At 38.5% G+C, this 25,787-nt stretch overlaps 2 protein-coding genes across 2 annotated transcripts in view; both read left to right on the top strand.

Moving 5' to 3' along the window:
• The window catches only part of gpc3 (glypican 3), a 143,648-nt gene extending 138,484 nt beyond the window's left edge, over positions 1-5,164 (top strand). Inside the window, exon 8 of the mRNA XM_039665703.2 lies at positions 1,243-5,164. Within this exon, the coding sequence (XP_039521637.2) occupies positions 1,243-1,421 (179 nt within the window). The 3' untranslated portion in view covers positions 1,422-5,164. The remainder of the gene's footprint in view (positions 1-1,242) is intronic.
• A 2,980-nt stretch (positions 5,165-8,144) lies between these two features.
• gpc4 (glypican 4) overlaps positions 8,145-25,787 on the top strand; it is a 43,021-nt gene continuing 25,378 nt past the window's right edge. Inside the window, exon 1 of the mRNA XM_039665702.2 lies at positions 8,145-8,839. Coding sequence (XP_039521636.2) covers positions 8,686-8,839 — 154 coding nt within the window. The 5' untranslated portion in view covers positions 8,145-8,685. The remainder of the gene's footprint in view (positions 8,840-25,787) is intronic.

The raw sequence follows: 25,787 nt of genomic DNA, 5'->3' as shown, positions 1-25,787 counted from the left end.
TGTGTGTGTGTGTTGAACGAATAAGATTCTCCTCAGCTTAGAGGGACACTTCACAGGGGACAAATAGCTGGCGTGCTCCTCCATACTTGATATCCTCTTTCCTTTTCATAATTTTCACCTCATAGTTCTGTCTCCCTCATGGCTGATTTCCCAGACAATACACCTCATCTGTAGATGCTAAGATAAATGAAAAGATGTTTTTCTTTTAGTGAGGAAAACGATTGTTAAATGGTTTAAAAATGGATTGCTGCCATATTCCTCACTCCAGTAAGACGACGACATAACAGAACTAATGACTGGTTATTAGAGAATGGAAGTAGCTATTTTTCCAGACTAAGTAAGCACACATACGTCGCCAAGATGACTGGAAAGGTTCATGTTATGATCATGGGGTACAAACAGCTTAAACAAAAGAGCAGATTCACATACATTCTATCATACATGTCTGGAAAATAACTACGAAATATATCATAAACATATTGCATTTGTGAAAACTGCAGTAAAAAGAACCAAATCAAATTGTCATCCGTTCAGACATGTGTTTGTGTTTCTAAAAAGAACAGACTCATTAGAGTCATTCGTTCAGGAATCAGACTAAACTGATTGTGAGACTGTACTGATTCGTAATGTTTTATTCACTTAAAGAGCTAATATATTTGAGTTATTAGTATGGAATTCAGGCTGCACTGGTTTTGCATTGGTTTGATTCTCTCAAAAGAACTGACTCATTAGAGTGATTCATTCAGGCATTTAAACTACACTGATTGTTCAGAATATGTTTGATTCAGTAAAAAGAACTGAGTCATTAATTGTCTACACTACATGCTACATTTGGTTGTGGTGCATGTGTTTGCTTTACTTAAAATAACAGACTCTTTGAGTCATTTGTTCAGGCATCGGACTACACTGATTGTTCGAAATGTGTTTGACCCAACTCGAGTCATTTGTTCGTGAATCAGAACTGTATTTGTTTGGATAACTTAAAAGAATTTAGACTCAGTAGAGTAATTCATTCAGCAATCAGACTACAATGATTGTCTGGAATGAGTTTGATTCAGTAAAAAGAACTGAGTCATTAGAGTCATGCACTCTATATGGGACTTTTGAAGCCATATAATAACTTTATTTGTCAAATATTAAATGATGAATTTATTAAAGCACTCAATCAGGCTTTGAAACAGTTTTATGTTCTGCATATCCACCCATATAATGTTTCTCTCTCTCTCTCTCTCTCTTTCTAAGATTTAGCAGATAACTTGGCAATTGATGACTTGACGCTTCACGAGTTGCTCCTGACTCCCAGACTGGCTAAAGACGCACACGGCGGAGCTTCCATACCTGGAGCGGCACAGGCGCCATACGTTCCTAGTGCAACATTCATCTTTACCATTATCATCCTCATAACATTGGATCTTCAGTGATGAATCCATCTTCAAACCAGTTTGATCAGAAACGATGCTGATGCTGAAGTGTAAATAAAGCTCTGTGATTTTTGTCCAAGGACGAGAACCTTTCCTCTTCTCAGCCTCAAGTCTTACTATATGAACCTCTTCTTTTATACATTTTGTGTGGACCTGAGGATTTCAGTATCGTCTACCACGCTCAGACTATGAAGTCATTCTTCTACAGCATGAAGAGCATTACATACACATAGAAGAATCATGTTCTTTCCCTCCATACTTATATGCCACACAACAGCCATGTGTTTTACATTGAGCATCGCCTCCCCTTTGCGATACACATGCAGTTTTACACAAAGGCCAAAGCCTTCTGGAGGAAAAGGAGCTAAATCGCTTTTGAAAAGACAAAGAGGCTCATCTTTTGTGAGTGAATGGGCACACTTAAAGAGAAGCAAGCGTGACTGACAGAGTCTGAGAACACGTACAACCCTAGTGGCGCAGACTGTCTCTCGTACACACTGCAGTGAGCTTCTCTTCGGCCACTCATTTCCTGTGCAGTAAATGACCCTTGGAGTGGAGGACATCAAGGCATCGGCATGTCGTTGTGAAACCCTCTCCTTACAGCGCGACACAGCTGTACTTCATTTACAAAAAAATGCTTTTAAACGGTTTTATTAGAATGCTGACTTTCCCTTTTCAGAAATTGTGGTATTTTATAATCTCTCTTTGATTTAGTCTCTCATTATCTCTCTTCCCTTTTCTTCCATTTCCTCTATCCTTGCATTATAATCGTGTGATTAAAGCGTTCTCTTAAATGGACGCCCTCGACACTTCTGTTGTTTCTTTTCCTCCAATCCTTTCGCAGGTCACCGTAGCATTTGCATTCGAGGAAAGATGCGGCATGTTGATGGCTTGATGGATCTGTGCATTTGTGAGCTTTTCTGTTTCTGGATATCTCCATATACAAAGGGCTAATGCTGTCATTTTAGATCAGAATGGGGAACCTATGAACACTGTTTTCCTTTTATAACCTGTGACGTATTTCATTACTCATCTCTGTGCCGTGCTCATCATCTGTTAAAGTGTAAAGAAGTGTTTTAAACAAACTGAAAGAATTCGACTCACCCAAATTGGAATGATCCATAAGACCTTAGACTTTTTTTACTTGAATTTTACTAGAATACAAATCCCCCCCCCCAAAAAAAAAAAAAAATTAAAGGTGAAGAGTGTTATTTATTTATTTATTTATTTATTTGTATGTATTTAGATGCTTATTATTATTATTATTACTATTTTGTTTGTTTGTTTGTGTGCATCTCCTTTACCATTTTTCAAGACAAATGTCCAAATCTATTTTGACATCTGTGAGAAGTGTAAACTCTGGGCTTTTTAAAAACACTGTTTGCTTAAAGGGATAGTTCACTTTTGAAATTAATTTTTGATATGTTTTAGCTTACCTCAAGGGCATCCAAGATGTCTTTGTTTCCACAGTATTTTCAATTTTGATATTTTTCAGTCTTGTCTGTCAGTCATATAATCCAGGTTTAGGGGGTCCACCCTCGGTTCACCTCAAAGAGCATGCACAGAGAAGTCAAAATTAAACATGATTGAATGACTCGAATCAAAATTGAAAATACTGTGGAAACAAAGACACCTACATCTTGAATGCCCTTTGAGGTAAGATAAAACATACCAAAAATTAATTTCAAAGTGAACTATCCCTTTAACCGGTTGTGTCAACTTCTGATTCAACCATCGGCTTGGGGCAGAACTATCTGTTTCTCCAAGACTTTTTGGGAACCTCTTTGGGTTTTTTTGCAATTCCAAAATGTCACATTTCACCTTCAATTTGACAGTTTAACTATTGGTGATGTTACACTATTGGTCAATACCAATAGACAGATGATTATTTTCAAATCCCATCAAAAGTTTGCTGAAAGACTCATTGCATCATCCAGATGCCTCACCGTTGGATTTTAGACAGATCCATTTTATGTTAAAACTACAGATCGAGCTTCCACATTTTATAATTCCCATTTGGATCTATAGAGGGGTGCCACCAAAAGTGTTTGGCAAAACGAAAACGGCACAGCTCTTTTTCTTTGTTTGCCCCGTTAATGTAGCACCAATTTCAGAAAAAAACGAGTTTTTAACGAGTTTTGTGAAAAACCCATATTGCTAGTGGCAACTTGCCCATAAGTTCCTGTCCTGCTGAAACTATCCTTAAGTTTAGTTTTGCAGCAGACAAAACATACTTTCTTGTAATACTTTTTTTTTTTTTGTATTTTCCAACATCAATTCTTTGTTTTGGGTTAATAAGTTTCCCCAGACTTCACAGCGCTATCAGTCTTTACAGTGAGAATGGTGTTTTCTTTAAGGTGAATACAGTGATTTACAACACAAGTCTCGCCACATCTTGACAACGTTGGTCGCATTTGACTATGAAATCTTTTCACACATTGCAACTCGGTCAATATTATGCTTCTTGCCAGGCTGCAGTTAAAGTTTTTATGCGATTCTTTAGGAGTAATGAGATCTTTTGTGCCCCCCTCCCCAACAGGCCAGTGATACGCAGAGCTCTTGATATGGTTGACTGGTGCATCTTCACCGATCACTGGCATCTCTGTAGCGTCCCTCACAGGTCTCCTTGTTCATGTGCAGAGTCTTGAGGGACAGTCTTTTTGTGGCAATGTCTGGATGGTTTGATTTAGCCCTCATCTACTGATAATTGTGCCAACAGTGCCCACTGGGACATCCAGACACTTGGATAATGTGTTTTGCTCATTTCCTAATTCAAACATTTGTTTTACTTTAGCTAAAATTTCTCAGTAATGCTCTTTTGCCTTCATTTTCACAGCTGTCCTTCAGATCCACAGCCTATAATGATCACTTAACTGTGGGGTTTTATCCTGAAAATGTGGTGGTTATTTTAATGAGTCACAGGTAGAGGCCAATTGTAAGGCAATCATTTCCTGGTTGCAGCAATTGTTTCGCATCTGTGTAAACTTAGAACTTCTGTTTATTTCACATTTAAGAAATAAATCAAATTTGAGTTGAAGTTCTTACAAATTAAAATGGCATGATTTTATGGATTCAGAAAAGACAGTCAGTTTAGGGTCTTTTGCAAGACACTGGATATTTACAGTGATATGCTTTATGTAAAATTGTATAAGTAATATAAAAACTGGGCTGCAAAAAGGCATAATACATTCAGTTTGAAAGAAAAAAGCATACAAACTTTAAAACAAACCATGGCTGATGGATTGATATACAAAAATCTCAGTTTAATTGAAACAAATCGCTTGTTGTCATTACAGTATGTATTAAATGAAGGATGTGCTTTTGCCAGTAATGGAATTTGTCGAGTGGCGTAATTAAACTCTGGATTCTGCAGTACTGTTTATACTGGTACTGATTGCACAGTGGGGGTGCATTCAGGGGCCATTTGGCACATTTGAGTACTTGAGCTTGGCTTGAGCCGTTCAATAACCAGAGCGACGGGGGAGGGGGGTAAAAGGGAGCCCTTCATTCACTCCAGGGTACAGTTACTCGGACCTTATATTAGTGGAGAAACTGTCCTGCCTCTACCTGCTCTTCTGAGAAAGCCAGTGTACAGAATGTTTGATTGTCAATACTGCTTTTCAAAGGTCAAAAATGAACGTCCGGAGTACAAATACTGTTTATTTGTGACAAATAAAGTACATGTGTTTTCATTTAAAAAATTTCCATGTAAATGATAATCAAATAAAAATGTTAAAGTTGCAGTTGTGATGTTGTTTTTTGAATAGTTTGTTTGTTTCTTTATGGAGCTTTTTTAAGTTTCACACTAGTGAATGAAGTTCATATTTGTATGCAATTCTCATTCCAACCAGTTGAGGAGTGTCTTTTCGACATTCAGTCTTTCAGTAGTATCTAAAAATGCATGTTTTCCTACATAAAGTGAATGCTAATGAATAGCACACTATCAACTCATCTCCATTTTGATGATCTCCTCTCAGCTGACCCAAGATGTCAGACACACCTGTGGTGCCTCACACTTACAGTTGCAAATTAAACCTTATTTAAGTCTGTGTTTATATTCTGTCACCCCTCCCCACATAAACACAAACAATCCCCCGGTGTTTTTAACAGACTTTATCTCGTTGCTAAACTAATCTGACTGCAAAGGCGATATTTCAGTTTTTCGTGGATTCAGACCCTGTTGTGTCCCTCTGGTCTTTTCTTCTTTTCTCCCCCAAAGCAGTGAAGAGAGGCCGGTTATCAGGCAAGAGAGGCTGAGCGGGGCTGTTGGTTACTCTCTGAATGTTAATGGACGGGTGAGAATGGGCAAACAGGCCCATTGAAATGCGCAGGTTGAAATGTTTTCTTAGGGTAATAAAGTGGCTATACAAGGATCCCCCATTTTTAGGACCAACTGGTCTTCTTTGTTTAGGGTGGCACAGTTAGTCGGGCTAATTGTGTTCTACAGAAATTGTTACTAGTTTATTGACGTTTTTGTGATTCTGCGGGTGAAAACCATCTTCATAATCTTCTAAATTAATTAAATGTATAGCCTATTTTTTTTAAATATTATGTAGAAATTATTTATTGATAATTATTTTAACAATATTAAATTTCAAATTTAGTAACATCATTACATAAATTAAATTAAAATCAATCCCTTTTTTCATTATTTTTGGGCATTAATTTATACACAAATTGAATAGGCTAAGTATTTAAGCACTTAAAGTTCTGGTTTATTTAGAATGTTAAATAGATGTAACTTTATTTGAATAATTTACTAACAAAATTAGTTGTAAAAGTTAAGACTAAGACTATGCAAAATGTTTAATATCAAGAGCTTTGAGTGTAGCCTAATCATTTAGGAACCGATGAACTGGTAGAGATTTGAAACAGATTTGTATAATCTTAACTGCACATCTTTTTCTGGGAAAGAGAGTGCTCACCTTTTGTTTTCTAGTAGCTATAACACCGGTCCACTCTCTCATATTCACAATCAACAGACGCCAGAACCTCTCCACAGGATCTCATTGGCCACTGGCTTTCCCAGCTTTGGTCACACAGCATGAATGGGGCAGGCTGAGGAATGCGGGGACACAATAGTTGGAATGTCAGTTTGCTAAGAGCTCCCCCCCTAACCCATGCATAAACACACACACACACACACAGTCACAACAACACATGAAACATACACATGCTCCAGCACATCCAGACATGTCAAAGTGTGCCCTCTCTGCTGGTGCACTTCAAGGTTAAAGGGTTACTCCACTTTTTTTGGAAATAGGCTCATTTTACCACTCCCTCAGAGTTAAACAGTTGAGTTTTACCGTTTTCGAATCCATTCAGACGATTTTCTGATATTTAGAAGAATATCAGTTTCTGGTCTCATTGACTTCCATAGTATATTTTTTTCCTTTTTATCACAATAAAACAAAAATAAACATTAAACACAGGATGACTGACTCTTCCTCAAACACACAATAGCCCGACATCACATTTAAGGCACTACTGTCAAAATGGGACATTTACATTTATTTATTTAGCTGACGCTTTTATCCAAAGTGACTTACAATTGCTATATGTCAGAGGTCGCACGCCTCTGGAGTAACTAGGGGTTAAGTGTCTTGCTCAGGGACACATTGGTGTCTCACAGTGGATTCGAACCCAGGTATCTCATACCAAAGGCGTGTGTCTTATCCACTGCACCATCACCACCCTTTATTGGCAAACTGGGACACTTAAAACACATTAAATTTTTTATACATTTTTTTTTTTATCACATACTTGCTAATGATGAGTTCAGTGTTGATTTTTAGTACAAAAACATTATAGCCATGTAAAGATTATTAAGAAAAGAAATTATTAAGCTTAACGGTCCCACGTACTATACCAATTGTCCCATTTTACCAGTATTCACCCTGTTGCAATGATATAGAACAATCTGGATCATATGACCATAAAGGAATAATGATGATCACAAATTACATTTTTGCCTAAAACAGATTATTTTATGCAATATAGTGCAAAATATATGTGGTTTAACATCCTTTCCAAAAAACTCAAGTCTCAGGAGTTTCACAACAACCACAAAACCGCTCTAATTATGGCCTGTGTCATTTTTGGAAAGACGGCGGCTGAACCTAAGGACTGTCATAATCTGAGTGAGATGTTTTGGTAGGTTGCTCATTATGGGATGAGATTCCACCAAGTTTCTCTCTCTCTCTATGTTTCTTTCAGACTCTCTCTCCCATTCTTTCTGGCTGTTGTTGAGCTGCTAGCCACACCACATCTATCTATCTATCTATCTATCTATCTATCTATCTATCTATCTATCTATCTATCTATCTATCTATCTATCTATCTGTCTGTCTGTCTGTCTGTCTGTCTGTCTGTCTGTCTGTCTGTCTGTCTGTCTGTCTGTCTGTCTGTCTGTCTGTCTGTCTGTCTGTCTGTATGTATGTATGTATGTATGTATGTATGTATGTATGTATGTATGTATATGGCCCATATGCTTACACATCAAATAAGTGGCAAAAACTCCTGTAAAATGTCAACAATACATCTACTCAGTACAGGAATGATTTGAACAATATGCACATAAGTACTGGCAGACTGTAAGTCAACGTAACCTGCGCGCGCCATGCTCCACCCCGTGTGTTTCGCGTGGCCAGCTCTCTTTGTCCGGAACTCAGCTTCGTGCTCGCGCAGTCCTCCTGATTCTGCTGAGATCTCGCCGCGCGCACTAGCAACTCCTCGATTCCCACTCTGCGTCCAGACTGCACACCAGCGCGAGAGGGGGAAAACTTTCCTAAAACTTTTTATCTCAATTTTCTTGCTTCTTCTTCGACAGAGCAAACTGACTTGCAAATCGTTTTCAATAGAAGAAACTGGTAAAGAAGTACCTTACCTCTACTGCATTGAACATGTGTGCGCGTGCATAGCGCTGGACATTGAACAGATATTCTTTTGTTTTTCTTAAAAAACAAACACCAAAAAAAGTCGCAACGAAGAGCGCAAACTCCTGACTACTTTTCGTTTTGTTGTTACTTTTATTCGTTACACACTGCGGGATTGTTTCGCTCGTTGTACTTTTTAGACGCCAGGTTTTTATTGCTCAGGAAAATCAGTTCGCGAGATCCGAGCGGCTGAAAGAAGTTCAACAGGGACGCCGCATCCCCATGAGGAAATCAGAAGCGCGAATCAAAAAGTTTTCGTGACTGAACCTTTTCTTTTGTTTTTTTTATTACTTTTTGGTGTTGCGGCTACATAGCTCAAGCAGTCAGCGATGAAGATGTTAGTTGTTTTTACTGTATGTATGTCGGTTGTGGTTTTGGCGTCGGCTCAGGCTGAGCAAAAGTTAAAGAACTGCAATGAAGTCAGAACTGCCTACAGTTCGAAAGGTTTCAACGTCAACGATGTTCCCAACAAAGGAGTGCATGGTGAGTTACACTGATTTTATTGACCTAAAATAGATTGTTACAGTTGTTTCAAGAAACATTTGATTATAAAGGCTTTAGGTAGCTACCAAACGCAGTAAGTTGTGTAAATACACAATCGGACAAACACAAATAGAGTGAAGGACATAACAGTTCGACGATGTAGCTGCAAATGACTGTTTTATATTTCTAAGAAAGTGTAAGTTATACAAAACGGTTTTCCAATGTCCACATTGATTTTCTGTAGTTTTTTAGAACTCTCATTTTCTAATAGGCCTATTGTTGTTCACTCATAGTATCGGCCTTAAATTTCATCAGGTCATTATGGTGACTAACATAGTACATGACGTACAGTAGGCTATAGGTTAGTTCACTAAAATAAATTAATTAATACTGTCTACTCGTCCTCATTTTGTTCCATACCTTATTTTATTTCTACTGTGTAACATGAATGATGTTAAGCAGAATGACAGCACCAGTCACTTGCATTATGAAAAAGGGGTGCAATCAAAGTCAATGGTGGGACTGCCATTCTACCTAACATAATATTTTGTTCCTCATAAGTAATAAGCCAAACGGTTTTGAAAAAATAAAAACACGATTTTTTTTTTCAAAAACTATCTCAATCCCGATTTTTTATTTATTTATTTATTTATTTATTTATTTAGGGTGAACTGTCCCTTTAAGTCGCTTTCTCCAGCTCGCACGTAACGTTACGTTACCGCACTTCGGAATGTAAGTAGGCAGTTACTGCATCTTTTAAACGGGATGCAGCTCGTGATTACATTTCTATAGTTACAAGTGTTCTGTCGTTCCTCCCCTCTGCACCCCCAGCTGCTGTCTTTGTTTCAAAGTGGTGTACTTTGTCATTGTAAGCGAGAGTCAGTCATCGGACAGTGATTGTCATTTAGACGCGCTAATGCTCATGTAAATGCGCTGATTTTATCTGGAGCGGGAATTGGGGCAAGGGGGTGTAACAAGTTGCAGTTTTAGCTCCTCTTCAAGGTTTGACTGAGTGGAAGAAACTAGCCTCGGGACACCGTTTGGCTTTACTGATTTGTTCCCATTAAATAAAAGAGAAAGTTTTCCAGACTTGGAGGCCTGTCCGAATGCTTCAGGAGACCTCTATAGCCTATAGGCCACTCTCCATTTAGGACATTGAATCTAATCATAAATCAACGCCCCCAGGCATGAATGAAATCCACTATAATACACTCATCGGAAATCTGAAACTGTTGTGACACTGCAATTATGCATTATAAGGTTTTAAGTAATATCACAAGAGCAAGAGTGCTTTTGTTTGTCATGCTGATTGGGAGTATGTTTGTCATGCTGATTGGGAGTACGATATTCCCTACAAGATTTAACAACTTCTTACAGTATACAAGACAAGTAGTTATTAACTTAAGTCAAAAAAAGAAAACTTAGTTTTTATATTTCTTCTCAGACAGTAAAAATAGGCTTAAAGAAGCCAAAGAGTGCTTTGAGTATCAAGCAATTCGGGCTTTGATCCATGTGTGGACAAGGTGACAGCTTTTTCCTCACTAGGGGTGTAAATTAGACATTTCATCACAGTGATTCTATTAGCAAGCGATACAATCTTTGCAAATACCTCAAAACCTGCCACAGTACCATTATAGTTTGCCAATTCTATGGTATTATGTGCCTGTTTAACTGTTTTTAAAGTTGTTATGAATTTACAAATGCAGCCAAAATATGATATAAAAGTAGGGATGCACGATATGTCGGCCAGCATATCGGTATCGGCCGATATATGCTAATTTTTAATGTTATTGGCCTGAAAATCAAATGTGGCCAATATATTAAAGCCGATAAATAATGTATTATTCTCTTCAGCTGTGACACTTTTTGAGCACTGTTTGTGTTTTTGAATTTCTTGAAATATGATTGAAATCTCTTCAAAAAATGAAAATACGGTTCGGTACAACATGTGCCGCGCAAATCTGTCATATCGGCTATGCAACACCATAATCACCATAAACACAAGAGAACATCATTATAATCGTGCGCTTGGGTCATGGATTTAATTGTGAGACTTTTGTTTTTGTAATCAGGCTCTCAAAATTAGATAAAAATTTGGATTTAAATTTATCGGCCAATACATCGGTTATCAGCTTTCAAATATAAAGTACTATCGGTTATCGGTATTGGCCAAAATTTTCATATCGGTGCATCCGTATATAAAAGTTTACTTGAACTTTTATGGAAATTTCAAATCCTAATTTTCTCAACGAAAAATAGTACACTTAACAGAGAGAAAGAAATCTTAAAATTCACATTGCATTGCATTGTTGCATATTGTTAGTCATTTAATTGATGCACTGCTAACAGCATTTTAAAATCAATTAAATTTAAAGACCCGAATGAGCTTTTGTGTAATGTGTATTATCTAATGTAATCCTATAATCTCGGTTTTTACCGATTAAACCAAGTGCATGCATGACTGCAGCTAGGTGAAGGGGAACAATTGAACCTCAATTTTCCCTGTACTTTACACCAGCCTAACAGGTCCATTGTCTACCCTGGGATGTCATTGTAATGCAAACTTTGAGTGTTCCCCAACATGTCTGCATTTGTCATGTTTTTTATTGTGTCAAATCACCAGTTTTGTTGCGATTGCTGTAAAGAATGAACTATAATGGCTCATTTAGAGGGTAGGTTTGGGTGCCATGCATGTGTGCCTCTCACAATAGTGCACAAAATGCGTCGGGACCCTGTGCAAGACTGACCTCAGTTAGCATGCCTTTGTCAATAAGAGAGTGAGATAATTGATACAGAGAAAGTGACATGGTCTGCTGTCGCTGAGGGGTGGAGGTTTTTAGAAAGAAAAAAAAAGGAAGCACAAAAAGCCCTGCTTTGGCTTAACAATGTCTCCTGTTGCTAGGGAGAAAATGGTCCACAGGAGAACCTAATTGAACTGGCAGTGGCCCCCTGGTTCTGGCTTTCAGAGCTGGCCCTCTTCACCTTTTAGTCAAAACAGGTCTTCTTTATTCCTCTGTAGTCCTGAAACACAATTCCATCTTCATGGTTTGAGCCAGTCGTAGCACTAATCAGGCAAATGGTCCAAATTACACTCCATGCTTGGCGATTATTCTGCGTTCCAGCGATTCATTAGTAAGGGTATTATTATTCATAAACGGACTAGTTTTTCATGTCACTAGTCAAGAAAGATTGGTTGTTTCATTGAAGACCACTGTTCTTTGGAATGTCGTTTTGCTTTAGCTGGAGTTGTAAATCTGAAGTTGAGAATGTTATGGCTTTTGCAGGCACTATGTGCAACGTTTCCTGGACCTGCTTTTGATTCGCTCTGAAAGGCTGAGAAATTATAACATTCTAGCTACTTATGCAAAATGCCTTTAACCATAAAAAAGGAAATAATTTAGTTTCCTCTTGCTATTTCTAACAAATCGTGATAATGTCACGAATTTCCTTCCTTTAATCCTATTTGTGTCTTTAAATGTTAGTCAGAAGTTCATTAGAATCTTAAAACTCTATATCAACACTACCAACTCAAATAAGATGTACCCAGGTGAAGGTTATGGTGTGAAATTGGTGGTTTTTTTTTATGTTTCTATGCTTGATAAGCATGGTTTTTGCAAGGAGATTTTGAGAGCGGGGAGCTTTTTGTTAAGCAGAGGTGAGATCTATCTTCATGGTCAGAGCCTCTCTAGATCTTCTCAGTGGATTATTGTATTTTAGGAAGCTTCATAGTTCTTTAAGATCTGAAGTACATAGATTCCTGCTGAGGACTAAACCGCCCGTGTCCTCCAATCCTCTGCAAAACCGAAAGCACTGCCTGGCCTTTTAATAAAAAGCCTCACTGCTTGTGATGGTTTGATTGGCCTAGATGTCGTAAAACACGCGTGTCAAGTGCCTCCCGCCCAGTGGCAGGCGGCCCATCTGCAAAAGGTTCACAGGAGCGGTGGTTACTGACCAGATTGTGATCTCGCCTTGTCAACAGCTCCTCATAGAGATCCAGCAGAATGCTTTTCCCTGCTCAGGAGAAATCTGCTTTGCTTTATAGTTGGCAGTTTACTCTTATGTCATGCCTCAGGTATGGACAATGGCAAAGATCAGACAGGTTTCCTCCCCTTTCTCCTGAAAGATTCATCCTTCTCTTAATTACTTATGAGACTCTGAGAGGCGATGACTTCACTGGCCTCCTGATATTGTACAGATCACATCTGAATTGGATGGACACACTATATATTTGACCTGTAGCTGCTTGGATGCATCAAGAAACGCATTTATTTTTGTAAGAAATTCTACCCATTTTTCTTTCCCTTGTGTGTTCGATTAAATACTTGAGCAAATTTGATAATGTGTTCAGCTCCTTGGGATGCTCTGATCGATCGAATGCACAGCGGTATTGGCAAATAATCACAATCTATGATTTGATCAGTAGTCGCTTAATAAATCTCACGAACCAATCGCAATTTGATGCGGTAAAATTGTGAATTGCCACTGTGTCAGATCAGAGCTCCCCACCACACACAAACACACACACACACACACACTGCTCCAGCTAATCGGAGGAAAATCCCGCAAGTGCGATAATTAAAGAACAAATCACATTAGTTGTCACTGTTGGCAGCCAGCCTTGTGTTTATTAAATAAAAACACTTCAATATTTTGTGAATTTATTAGTTTTAAAGTGATTGTGCAGATTAACAACCTGTTAATTCAACTCAAGGTAGATGACAAGTAACATGGCCATGCATTTTCTGTTAAAAATTTTTGTACACTACCATTCAAAAAAATCAGGTTAGTATGTTTTTTCCCCCATTTTTTGGCTCATGCACACCAAAACGCTATTTGATAAAAAAAAATCAGCAAAACAGTAATATTGTGAAATACAATTTAAATAATTATTTTCTATTTTGTATATGCAAAACATAATTTATTCATGTGATGCAAAGCTGAAATTTCAGCATCAATACTGAAAATTCACATGATAATTCAGAAATCCGTCTAATATACTGATTAACTGCCCTAGAGTCCAGAATATTATTATTGTCAATGTTGACAACAGTTGTGCTGGTTAATGTTTTTTTTTTTTTTTTGAAAACCGTGATTAATTTTTTTAATGTGATGCATTAAACAAAAATCTTTTGAAATCTGATAAATCTTTACTGTCACTTTAGATCAATTTAATCCATCTTTGCCGAGTAAAAGTATTATTTAAAAATGTTACTGAACAAAACTTTGTAACAGTATTGGACATTGTTGTATAATCTTAGTAGTCGCCATTTTCATTCCACATTTCAATCACGTTTTAGATTTTTTTGTTTGCTAAAATAGTTACAAATTCATTTTCAATGTACTAATTTTAATATGAGATCATTAAAAGTGCTTGTAAAAAATCGATACGAATTAGAAAATAATTTTAAAACAGTTTTTTTCCTTAGTTATACAGAAAAACACTGTTTTTGATGTTAAAGTGTCAACTATCCTTTGTGAAATATAGAACTGCCTTTAGATGAGTTTGCAAAGCAGTGTTTTTCCTGCTGTGGGAGAGACTGAAACAGAGCTGATCTGTGTGCTGTGCTCTCAGTGACCTGAGCCCAGCTGAAAACGGCCTGTAATTGAGTTTGGCTATCAGAAGGAAGTGGTCTTGTGAATGTGAACAGAGCAATGTTTGGTCATGAGCAGGTAGGAGGAGAAGTGGTTGTGCAGTGCAACCTGGCCAACATACTCTCATGGTAATTCATAACTATTTTATGGTTTGTGAAATGGTGGCTAATTCAGATCAGGTTGTACAAGCTGATCCCTGATGTAGATGTGGTATTTGGGTCTTGATTCTGGTTTAAATTAATGTTCTGTTAAAAATTTTCTTTATTTGTTTCCAAGATTAAGTAGATGTGTGGAGAAAGCATTTTTTTAAAAAAATTTAGCTCTTACTTGGCTTCCTCTCTAAGCCCCCTGCAACCCCAAAAAAATGATGACCTGGTGGGGGGTAAGTGTAGTGTGTGGGATCAATGGGGCACCCCTTTTAGCCCGATTCTGCCCCCTCCTTCGCACATTCCACATGGGACCACCAAGACCTCCTCACTGGGACCTCAGAGCCAGGAGCAGAAACAAAGACTCAGCTGGAGGATCTTCAACGGAGTTTTGACTGACAAAAAACGTTGGCAGTGAGAGGCAACTTTACATGTGCTGCCACCAGATATGTGTGACGCCCGTTTCACACATGCTCTGTTTGCAGTGCGTACACGGAGTAACTGATCCGCGGCTGTGCCACAAACACATACCCACTATTTTTTATTTCAAATTCAGAAGTTATGCAGCAACTTTTATTAAAATAAGAGTTTTGTCAGTATTACGATTCTCTTTGTATACTTTTACAAACTTGAATGGACGCATGCACGTTTAAACACAATTTAAACAACGTAGGCATATAATTCCATGCATTACTTGTATATTAAGTTGCTCAACCAAATGGACAAATATTTAACCATGTATACGAAAACATTTTAAATTAAAACTTAAAATTGACAAAAAGCTGACTCTCTTTTGCATTTAAATTTTAATACAATAAATCTTGCATGTCACTTGTTGAGGTAAATTGTAGTTTTCCTTCCTTAACCCCGGTCTTAAATTAAAAAGATGAAAAGTAGTATTTAATTAAATGCATTTATGGTGAGATTACTACATTTTATTAAATTAAATGTATTTATGGTGAAACTACTACATTTCCAGGTCAATCTGTGTTCTGTTTGACCACGAACCGTGCACTCTCACTTTATTTCTGCGTTTGCTCTAACCTGTTAACATGGGTACGGAAAAAAAATACAGACCGGATACGCACTGCAAACGGAGTATGTGTGAAACAGGCGTGAGAGCGAGCGACCTGCTCGCAGGGAATGCGAAGAACGCTCCGAAACGTTGCCTGGGGTTGGATTCATGAGCTCTGACTCACACTGAATCATCTGTGCCCTCTCAATGAGGCAGATGTGCACAGACATGAAGAAAAAAGCCCCAAACTTCCTCATCCTAAGACATGTGTCTCTTGTGACAATTGTTAGTGTAGATTGTGGTTTTCCCTGAGTAAATCTGGCACAGTACAGAGCAGGCACGTGCAGAGGGGGGGGCGTTGGGTGCTCGAGCACCTGCCCTTTTGCCCCTTGGTGCCCAAAGTGCCCTTTTGTCAAGACAAAATTTCATCTCCTTTTTTTGTATTTAAAGGCACTTTTGTGGATGCCTGCCCCATCTAACTAGTAGTAAAATGAATGAATAATAATTTAGCCGTAAATAAAATGACCCACATGATGACCTTTCACCTGATTCCTCACGCTGCACGCGCATTTTATAATTTCGCGCGGCTACGCGCAATCGCGCATTCCCAGAGGATATCTTCAAGTCTTGCGGCTGCTGGTAAGTGGTGTTCTATTCTCAGCGAAGTGATTTTGATGTTTGTTTACTTATTATTATTATTTTACTAGAACGACGTGAAGAGAGCATGCAGAGAGATGTTGTTTGTATTGCTGTGTGTAGGCTGTAGAAGTAACGTTAGCTTGCTGTTTGAGGGAGAAATGTTTCACGGGCGTGGAGGGGTGTTATTTGACTAAAAACTATTATTTGTACTTTAAACTATTATTATTATTACAGTATTTATTAAAAAAATATTTTCACATAAAAATGATTATCACAACTCTGGTAAGTTATCACATAGGCTTACCAGTATCTTATGTTTTGTGTGCAGAAGCCTCTGTGAACATCTGCCCTATACGTTACTATTATATACTATTATACTATAGCAGCCTGGGCAGAATCTGTAGCTTTAGCAGGTCAGTGGACTAGTGAGCCAGTTCCAAACACTGTCAGCAATCTTTACATCTTGTCATAGTCACATAAAAATGGTTTAATCAGCCAATACCCTATATCTCTGTTTATTTTAATGTCTACAGTCTCAGATCAACTCCAACAGTATCATCATCAGCAGCAGCAGCAGTAACAACATCAACAGCAAAGGCAGCAAACTCACTTAATGACTTGAGTAAGAATTTACCAGAACAGGCATCACATTAATGTTAAAAATCTTGTAAAGTATTAATTGCTGTTTCTGTTTGCTTTGTTTTTATTTTCATTGTATAAAATGTAACTCTTGTATTTTTGTAAATCAGTTTTTGCCATGAAAATAGCCACAGATGCTGATATGCCATTAAATAAAACTATACTCTACTGCACGAAACATGGGCCAGGTTGATTTTGTCCTATACAGTTCACTATAACAGCTGTTCTTAATTATTCTGTATAACTGAGAAGAAAAAGCCATCAGGTTGGGACAACTTAAGATGCTTCAGTTTCTAATCCCAGAGTTAGGCCTATATATAGAGCACATCAATTATTTTTTTTAATTTTAAACTTTAAATTTGTCTTTTCTGTTCTGGTTCTTTTTCAAAACTCCATCAATGCATCTGCTGCTGTATCGATGCAGAATCATCTGTATTGATATATTACTGTATTGATATTTTGAGCACAGCCCTATAAAGCCAATTGTTTCCATGTGCCCCATTTTATACTTTGAGCACCTGCCCCTACAGAGGTCTCTGCACGGCCCTGGTACAGAGTGATGTCGGATTGGTGCTGTGTAATATTGGGCCCTGGGTTTGTGGCTTTCCACACTCGAAGGCAGATACAGGCTGCCACTGAAGTTCCTTGTTAACACTTCCCATTTGCATGCTGTTAAATCTACACTCCCTGGGCCCCCAAACTTGGCCGGTGGGTCTGTTCTTGTTCCCTCACATCCTGCTGGATAGGGACAGCTTTGTAGGAAGCTTCTGCTTTTTTCCCTCTCTCTCTTATCCAAGTGTTATCCCCTCGTTCTTTTTCATTTGCCCCACTCTTTTCACCTCCCTTCCTGCTCTGTGTGTGGGAAGCTTTCCAGAAGAGTTTAATACCAAAACAGACTGCTACAGTGATGGCTGCTGTTTGCTCAAACCCTTCCTCCCGTGGCTTTGCCATCAGGCATTAGCATGGCCGCTATGTGTTGGAGTATTCAAGACTGACTAAAGTCTGGAGCTTTGGATACAGCTCTCCTCTGGGACATTCCCTTGCCCTCATTCCTCTGCGAAAGTTCCCTATGTGTGTTATTTGAGAGGTGCTGTCTTTTTTCTTCTTTTCTTGTGGTGTTGGTCCTCCAAAGATCTTCTCCTAAGATTTTTCTCATAATTTTTTCACATCCCCCAAAACTGCATCAAATCAACCAAATGTGATAAATGGTAATGAGGTTAATGTATGGTGTATGTAAAGATTCAACGATTTAATGGTGAAAATATAGCTTTTCCATCACAGGAATAAAATACCTTTTTTAATATGTTCAAATGGAAAACAGTTTTCAGTTGTAGTAATATGGCTTAATATTACTGTTTTATTGCACTTCTTTTTAAAACTTACCCCAAATGTCTCGACACAAAAACAATATGAAAGCACATACAAATAAATACTGTAAGTCAATAACACTTTAGAATAAAGTTCAAATCATTAACATTTGTTAATGCAATGTGTTGTGAACTATATATCCTTGAACAATATTTACAGCATTTATTATTTAATTGACATTTCATGTTCATTCATAATTCATTAACTAACGTGAATTTATGCAAGTTAATGTGAAAAATGTATTAGAAAATGTAGAAATAACAAATTATGATTAATATTCTATAGAAGTATAACTAACAATGGACTTTATGCATTAATGTTAATAAATTAAACCTAATTGTAAAGTGCTACTAAAACGTGCTATGATTGTATCAAAACAACCTTAATGTAAAGCAATAATGATAATCATGACTATATTATGTCTGTGGTTTTTCTTCTGCCTCTAACAATCATTTGGGGCTGTTTTGAGAGCTGAGAGATGTAGGCCAGGGGCTCATCTGGGTTTTGGGCAGAAGCCCTCAGCTCTGGGAATGATCCAGATTTCCTCTAATCCCTGCTAATTACTCCCACGGCCAACATCATGACTCCCCCTGATGAGCCTCTGACCAGGACTCGTTTCAGTCCGCTTATACGACCCATTCGATTACCTAATTTTGCACCTCATACACGTGTAAAAAAGCCTTTGGAGAGAATGGAGGACTGAGGTGGTGTGTGTTCGTGCAGATGGGTGGAGGCGGTTGAAGAGCTCCCTCACAGACCTCCGTCAATTTAACTGACGAGGTGATGGGAACTCTTAAAATGGTCATCAAAACCAAATGTCTCGGCTCCGGTCCCACCTCTGGCTCCAACATTTAAGTTACTCTTTTTTTCTAGTCTAGTATGATTGTTCGGTTTGCCACAAGTCACTCATGCAGACCCTGGATGAATTCATTTGAGGTGGGGCAAAGTCATAGCAATGATTCCTCTGAAAAACAAAATGGAGAACCGGCTTGAAACCCAAAATGGCCACATTTGATCCGCTTTCAGTCTTTGAGTGCAGAAGATCCCTCTTATTGGTTGATTTATTTACATACCTTTCCCTATACATTATCCTAGATGGGTGAGATGTCAGTCAAAAGCATCGTAAGTTTATCCCGGTGTAGGTTTACTTTGCTACAATCACTTATTTCTGCCACTCTGCCCACCAACTTCACGGCTATCCAGTTTCCTAAGCCCAACAGGTATATCAGAATCATTGTTGCAGTGTTGTAGATTTGAGGACTTGGAAATATGATCTTTGGCCTGACCTCATACTGCCCGTGGGCCCCTCTCTTTCTCTTTCCCCATCACCTCTTCTCTTTTTCTAACCCACGGCTTACACATTACCTCTATGCTTGTCCGTCAGTTTCGGCATCTGGTGGATTTCAGCCTTAGATGTTGGTTATAAACAGTGTCAAAGAATGGCCCAGTCTTGCACTGGTTTGCTTCATCAAGGGGGATAAAATATAGCGCTCCTGCGCTAAAACCTTTCATATGCTGAAGGTTAAGGAGATGTTTTGTTTAAAAAAAAAAAAAGATGGATTTTGAGGGTCAGGAAGAAATGAGTGTAAAAATAAAGTGGATCTAGACTTGAAGAACTGTACAGTGCGCGTGTTTGTGGTTTTGGTCGTATGCGGCTTATGGTGGGCTTGCAAGTTTCCAAACAAGACATGCTTTGACCTAGAAATACCCCCTTTTTGAACCTCTGGCTGTTTGTGTGGATCTTCTATGGCTGTTTGAAGTTAGAGCTCAGTTCTGTACAGTCGGAGGTTCTGTAACATAGAAAGAAAAAGATATATAGAGAGTTGAGGTGTATACATGTTATGATGAAGGTACGCTCAAGGCATACTTTGATTTGAATGTTGAAAGTAGGTTTGTATTTAAGCAGTGACTTATTAATAGGTTTGTGTGTTGTATATTCTGAATATATTCGCATCTTTCAGTGAAAGCACGCTATTGCTTAGTTTTTGTTACATAGCAACTAATCTGAAGCGTCAACTTCATTTATTTCAATTTGTAATGAAGCATTACAAGAAAGTTGTGTTTGGGAGGGGCAGGATCATTTTACATTTTGCACCTATTTTGTGTTTAACTCTTAATATAACTTTGTTGCTTTCCGTTACTGTACGTTCACACCGCCGCCAACTTGATCGTTAAAGAAGCTCTGGCCGCCCTGTCAAGGACGCTTGTCAAAAAGTACGGAGAAGCTTGTTGACGCTTTGGACGCTTTGAACGCTCTGACGTTGCAGGGAGAATAGAAGTGTCACAACATGAAATGTAATTAACAGAAAAAAACAAGCAATACATTGAAAACCTTTTTAATGAAAGCATTTTATAACCATTTTGGTCACATTTGGTCGGAGAAAAAATAGTTAGCTATTATTATTATTATTATTGCGGTCAAATCGGTGTCACTGTAAGCAAATTAATTGCATTCCCACTTTAAAACGAGCGTTCGTAAATATTTTTAAAAAAAAGTTGCGTTCATGCGGTCCCTATAAGCAAACAACGTCATGTCATAAATGATACGAAACCAGTTAGAAACACCGCAACGGCGATTATTAGCTTCTCTTCCATTTTCTCGGAGTTAATGTTTTGGTAGGAACGAAAGTTTACATTCATGCTCCTCCGGAATCAGCCAGCGTGAAGGACGTCTATATTCCGATTGGTTGCTGCCGTTTTGCCGCTGAACCGCGTCACAGCTCATTACCATAAAGTTGAGCTTCTTTCAACTTTCTGATTGACGCTCAAAATGCCCAAAACGTGATGCTGATGGATTTAACGCTCCTTGCAGCTGAGAAAAGCCAGCTTCTATTGAAAATGAATAACTTCCGGCCGCTTTGGAAGTTCAAGTCGGTGGCGGTGTGAACGTACAGTTACAGCAGAGCTTTGGTTTGGGGTTGTTGATGTTTGATGGGAAAAGTACGTTTTCTGCAGTTCCCCTATGTTTGTTACTGTTCGACTGATTATTTTAGGTGATGTATGCATTGTCACTGTTGTATCTTCCCACTCCCCGCTAACCTCTCCACTGTCATCCATCTGTGTGTGTCTTCATGCAAACATGGACACAGATGTTCATTTTTGGATTGAGGATTCCTTCACTGTAGCATCAGAGTGAGCTGTGTCATCAGCTTTCATGTGTTATTTTCACCTCTTTCTCAACCCCCTCCTCCTCCTCGTCTCTTCCTGGTTTGTACCTTTTGCCCTGTTTTTCCTCATGGGTAAATAAACGGTGCATTCCAGGCTGTCAGTGTCTCTGCTTACACGCCGGCTCATTATAATTTGTCTTTTATTGTATCTCTGGCTGGAGGTATTGGTTGGGGGTGTGTAATTGCTTCCAAATGAACTTTGCTCCATTTCATGGAGCCGCTGTGTCCACTTCTTCACCACGTCCCTAACTCAGCTCTGTAAGGATGAATCAGCTATGCTCTCTGATTTTTCCCGCAGACATGCACGGACCGACCCCAGAGGGTTAAGAATATGGACATTTTTTATGCCTATGGGTCATAGTGTTTGTTAAATGATTTTAGGATAAGAAAGTCTGAAAGATTGTCTATAGAAATTGGATATCATTTGAAACTGTTTTCTTAATACATCTTTGTGTCTAGTTAGGGACAACATATTTTGTGTTCCTTTTAACTCAACCAATGTGTTCTTCCTCTTAACAGTTCCACTTGTATGCAATAAAAACACAAACTCACATGTAGCTTATTTACGTAAAAAAGTCAACATTTAAAGCCCAAATTAAAAAAAGTCAGTCAAAATATAATAATTTAAACATTAACCATGTGAAAAGTCCCTGAAAGTTTACCCAGATAAAGTTTGAATTAAAAATGACACAACGTATTGTAATAGTAACAAATAATGTGTTATAATTATAACAAAAAGGATGTTAATTTTTATGTACAATATTATCTATTGTTAGGATTGATAAAGCACTACTTGATATTCGCTGCCATGCTGTGCATGTCAACTTTCGCCCATGAGATGATCTGACCCTGCTCTGTCATTAACTGATTCCATTCCACCCTCCAGCTTTCATGAACAGCAGAGATTTGTCGATTCCTCTGTTAAACCCCAAACATGCAGTGTCCTGACTTTTAATGTGTCTGTGAAAGAGGCAGTCCAAGTTAAATGATTCACAATGAGGTGACCTGGGAAGTGGTGTAGGCAGGGAGCCTTTGTGAGCGGAGACAAAGCCAGAGCCTGCACACTGGGGCGGGAGAGGGAGACAGACATGGAGTGAGAGACTGGAGCGATGTTGTGGAATCTCCCCAAGGACTTCTGGGTAAATGTTCATGGATGGCAGCCTTTTGGAATGCTTACCAGTGGGGAGTTTTAAATGGCCAGAGGCCCTGCTCTGGTTTAGCAATCAGAAATTGACTGGTACAAAAGGATGAGAGCCTGTGGGTGATCGCTCAAGTGTGTATACACACACAGGCATCAATCTAACATATGTGTGTCTCACCGACCGCACTGATTCAGAGTTTGAGGATTTACGTGGTATTAAGGCTCCCTGCCCAGCATCATACTTTACATCTGTTCTGTGTTTTACATGTTGCTTTGTGCCTCAGTGCACCACAGAAGAGCAGGAGATGGTTAAACTGCTGCGCTCTTTCCTTGGTTAATGATCACACAACCGTCTAGACTCGTAAGCCTGTTATTAAGAGTCGAGTCTAACGGCTTGGTAGTATACGATCAGCCTTGATTTTTGATGAAAACAACCATATTGCTTTGTTTTTTGCACTTTTATTTCCTCTTCATTAACCTGCATGGCATCGGAAAAGAAAATGTTGGTGGTTTGGTGTTTTGACAGCTGTGTGAGAGATTTTAATCCCTGATTAATTTTAAGGAAGCATCGTTTCGCACACGTGGTTTTCTTGGCCTTGTGGAAGACTGCCAAGTCTTTTCAATCTCCTCATCTGAAATTCCTAATATCTGAACCATTTCAAAGCGAACCTTGAGTGCTTATTTTATGATTTGAATAAAGAGCTCAGCAAGAATTGGATTTAAACATTTCTGTGGGTCTAAATCTTTTTTGGTTGTGATTTATGTGGGTTCAGAGTACAACCAGATGTATATAGCGCTGACTGTAACTCTTGCTCTAAGATGTTACTGAAACAAGGGTAGCTGACATGAAATACTTTTGGTAGGTCAGCTTGTCTGAATTAAAACATTCATTTAAACATGCATAAACATGAACCTAAAAAATGCATGGACATGTTTTGCATTTAACGACACATTAACCATTTATTGAATATTTTTTTTCCCCCACAATCATGTCTGCTCCATTACCTCTGTAAAATCATTAACCATTAACAATTTCAAGGTGAGGAAAAGTCTCTCTAGACTAAACCTGGTGTCCTATTATGAATTTAAATGGAATATTTTGGGCAAACAGTGATCTAGCTGTTGTCATGTTTTGTCTAATCACACTGTGTGTTTCTTCCTTTATTTTGGCTTTAGTGCCATAGTTTGCTGAATATGAGCCCTTGGATGGACTATACAGTATTGTACGAGGGTTTCCTGCCCTGCGGGGGTGTCAGTTGGGCCAGTTGGCGTGGGATATCCTGCTTGTTAACTCAGTTCCTCATTAATATGACACCTGCCCCATAGGGCTGCAGAGAGATGTGTCTCTCAGAGGATATCGCTCATATCTTCAGATTAAATGGCGAAAGGGATTAGCAGCGCTCATTCCAGACACGGTGTGATACGTGACCTCTGCGGACGGATCAACCAGATGGAGCAAGTAACAACCTACTATGGAAAATGCTTGGCTTAGGATCAGTAGTGTAACCTGTAAATGTGGCCTCAGAAGATCAGGGAATAGTAGGAGGAGGATATATCAGGAATGGAAAGGGGGGATGGATTGGAAAAACATCACTCTAATTGTAGGTCAACAGACCCGTGAAGAGTTTTTTTTGCTGATGTTTTTATAGTGTTAGACCTGAGGAATGTGTCCTTGAGCACAGTCTCAGAGCTTTTTGAATCACCCCCTTCCCTTTACCTCTGTGATCAAGGCTGTTAGCATGTTAAACAGCATCAACAGAATGCGCATGAGCACATTGCCCTTTTTTTGGGAAAATAGATGATCTTTTAAAATGAGTTTGATCTCTTAGGGTGTAACGGTACACAAAAATCACGGTTCGGTACGTACCTCGGTTTTAAAGTCACGGTTCGGTACGTTTTCGATACAGCAAAAAGAAAGAAATGCCAGAGAAATGTCCTATTTGTTTAAAGAACATTTTTTTTTAAATAAGTGTGAGTTTTCCTAGATCTTGAAATCTTCAGGTTTATAAATGGGGGTCATCTTTGAAGGATGAACAAATAATGTTTTGGTCATCACATTAAAAATAACATTTAAATATATATTTATTTATATAATATTTGAATTTTGAAGTGCTGGAAAAAGATGTGTGAAGTACTTGAAAGCATTTCACCATTCCAGCCAAACTGGTTCCAGTTAGTGTTACTATATTAAATCCATGGTGAATGTTGCTGGTCTGTGGACGTAAAGTACTAGTTCATTCACGGCACAATGTTTCTCCTGGTTTCCATGACAGCGCTGTTTGATCTAATAGAGATCTACGGTTAATAACGGAGAAATGTGAATGCATCTCACTAGATCTCGCAGCGATGTTATTACCTCAGTGGCGAATTCAAATGTTTTCTTTACCGGATCTCTTAGCGCGGTGTGGTAACAGTGTTGCTTGATCGAGATCGGCTCGCGCTGCACAGATGTTGCTGGTCCGAACTGCTAAACGATCCGTGAAGCACATAACGAGGAGCGCAGTTTCATTCTGCTTTCATTACGCTTGCCATTTGGATGTTGCGCAACGTTGTGTTGGCCGCGTCAGCACGAATTTTGCCGGCAAGAAAAATGGTCCAAGCAATCGTTCGGTTTGTATGCGTACCGAACCGGAAGCCTCGAACCGAAACGGTTCAATACGAATACATGTACCGTTACACCCCTAAGACAAACTCTAAAGTTTGTCAAGCTTATTTATGGAAACTAAGTGGAAAAAGTGGGCCATGTTTATGATGTCAGAACTATCAGTCTATTATGACTGCTCACATTAATGCATTTTTTTATTCAATGCTCCAGTTCACAGTTTGCCAAATGGGGGTTCATGAGGGAACAGAAAGGGGTTTTTGAATTGATGTAAATCTAAATTATATTGAATTTAAATTGAAAATGAATAAATTGGAGATGCAGCTATAGTACAGCTTGTTGCAATTATGATTATTTTAAAATCGAATGATAATGTAACTAAATAACTGTATAGTCTGAAGCGCTGCACGTTCCAGAGTGAATCACTCAATTTTGATTTATTTTATTGATTATTAAATTAATTTTTATAATTGATTAAAACATGCTGCTACTAATAATAATTATCATTATTATAATCAACATCAGAGATGTCAAAATAGATATCATTTGCACATTGGAATTCAGCATTTTCCAGTTTCCTGAACAGTCTTTCATTGATCAGCAAACATAGCCCTGTGCCAAATGCACAACATTGGCTTA

The sequence above is a fragment of the Pimephales promelas genome, chromosome 9, assembly GCF_988280905.1.
Source record: "Pimephales promelas chromosome 9, fPimPro1.hap1.1, whole genome shotgun sequence".
In the NCBI taxonomy this organism is placed as follows: domain Eukaryota; kingdom Metazoa; phylum Chordata; class Actinopteri; order Cypriniformes; family Leuciscidae; genus Pimephales; species Pimephales promelas.
This window is presented reverse-complemented; position numbering and strand designations above follow the sequence as displayed.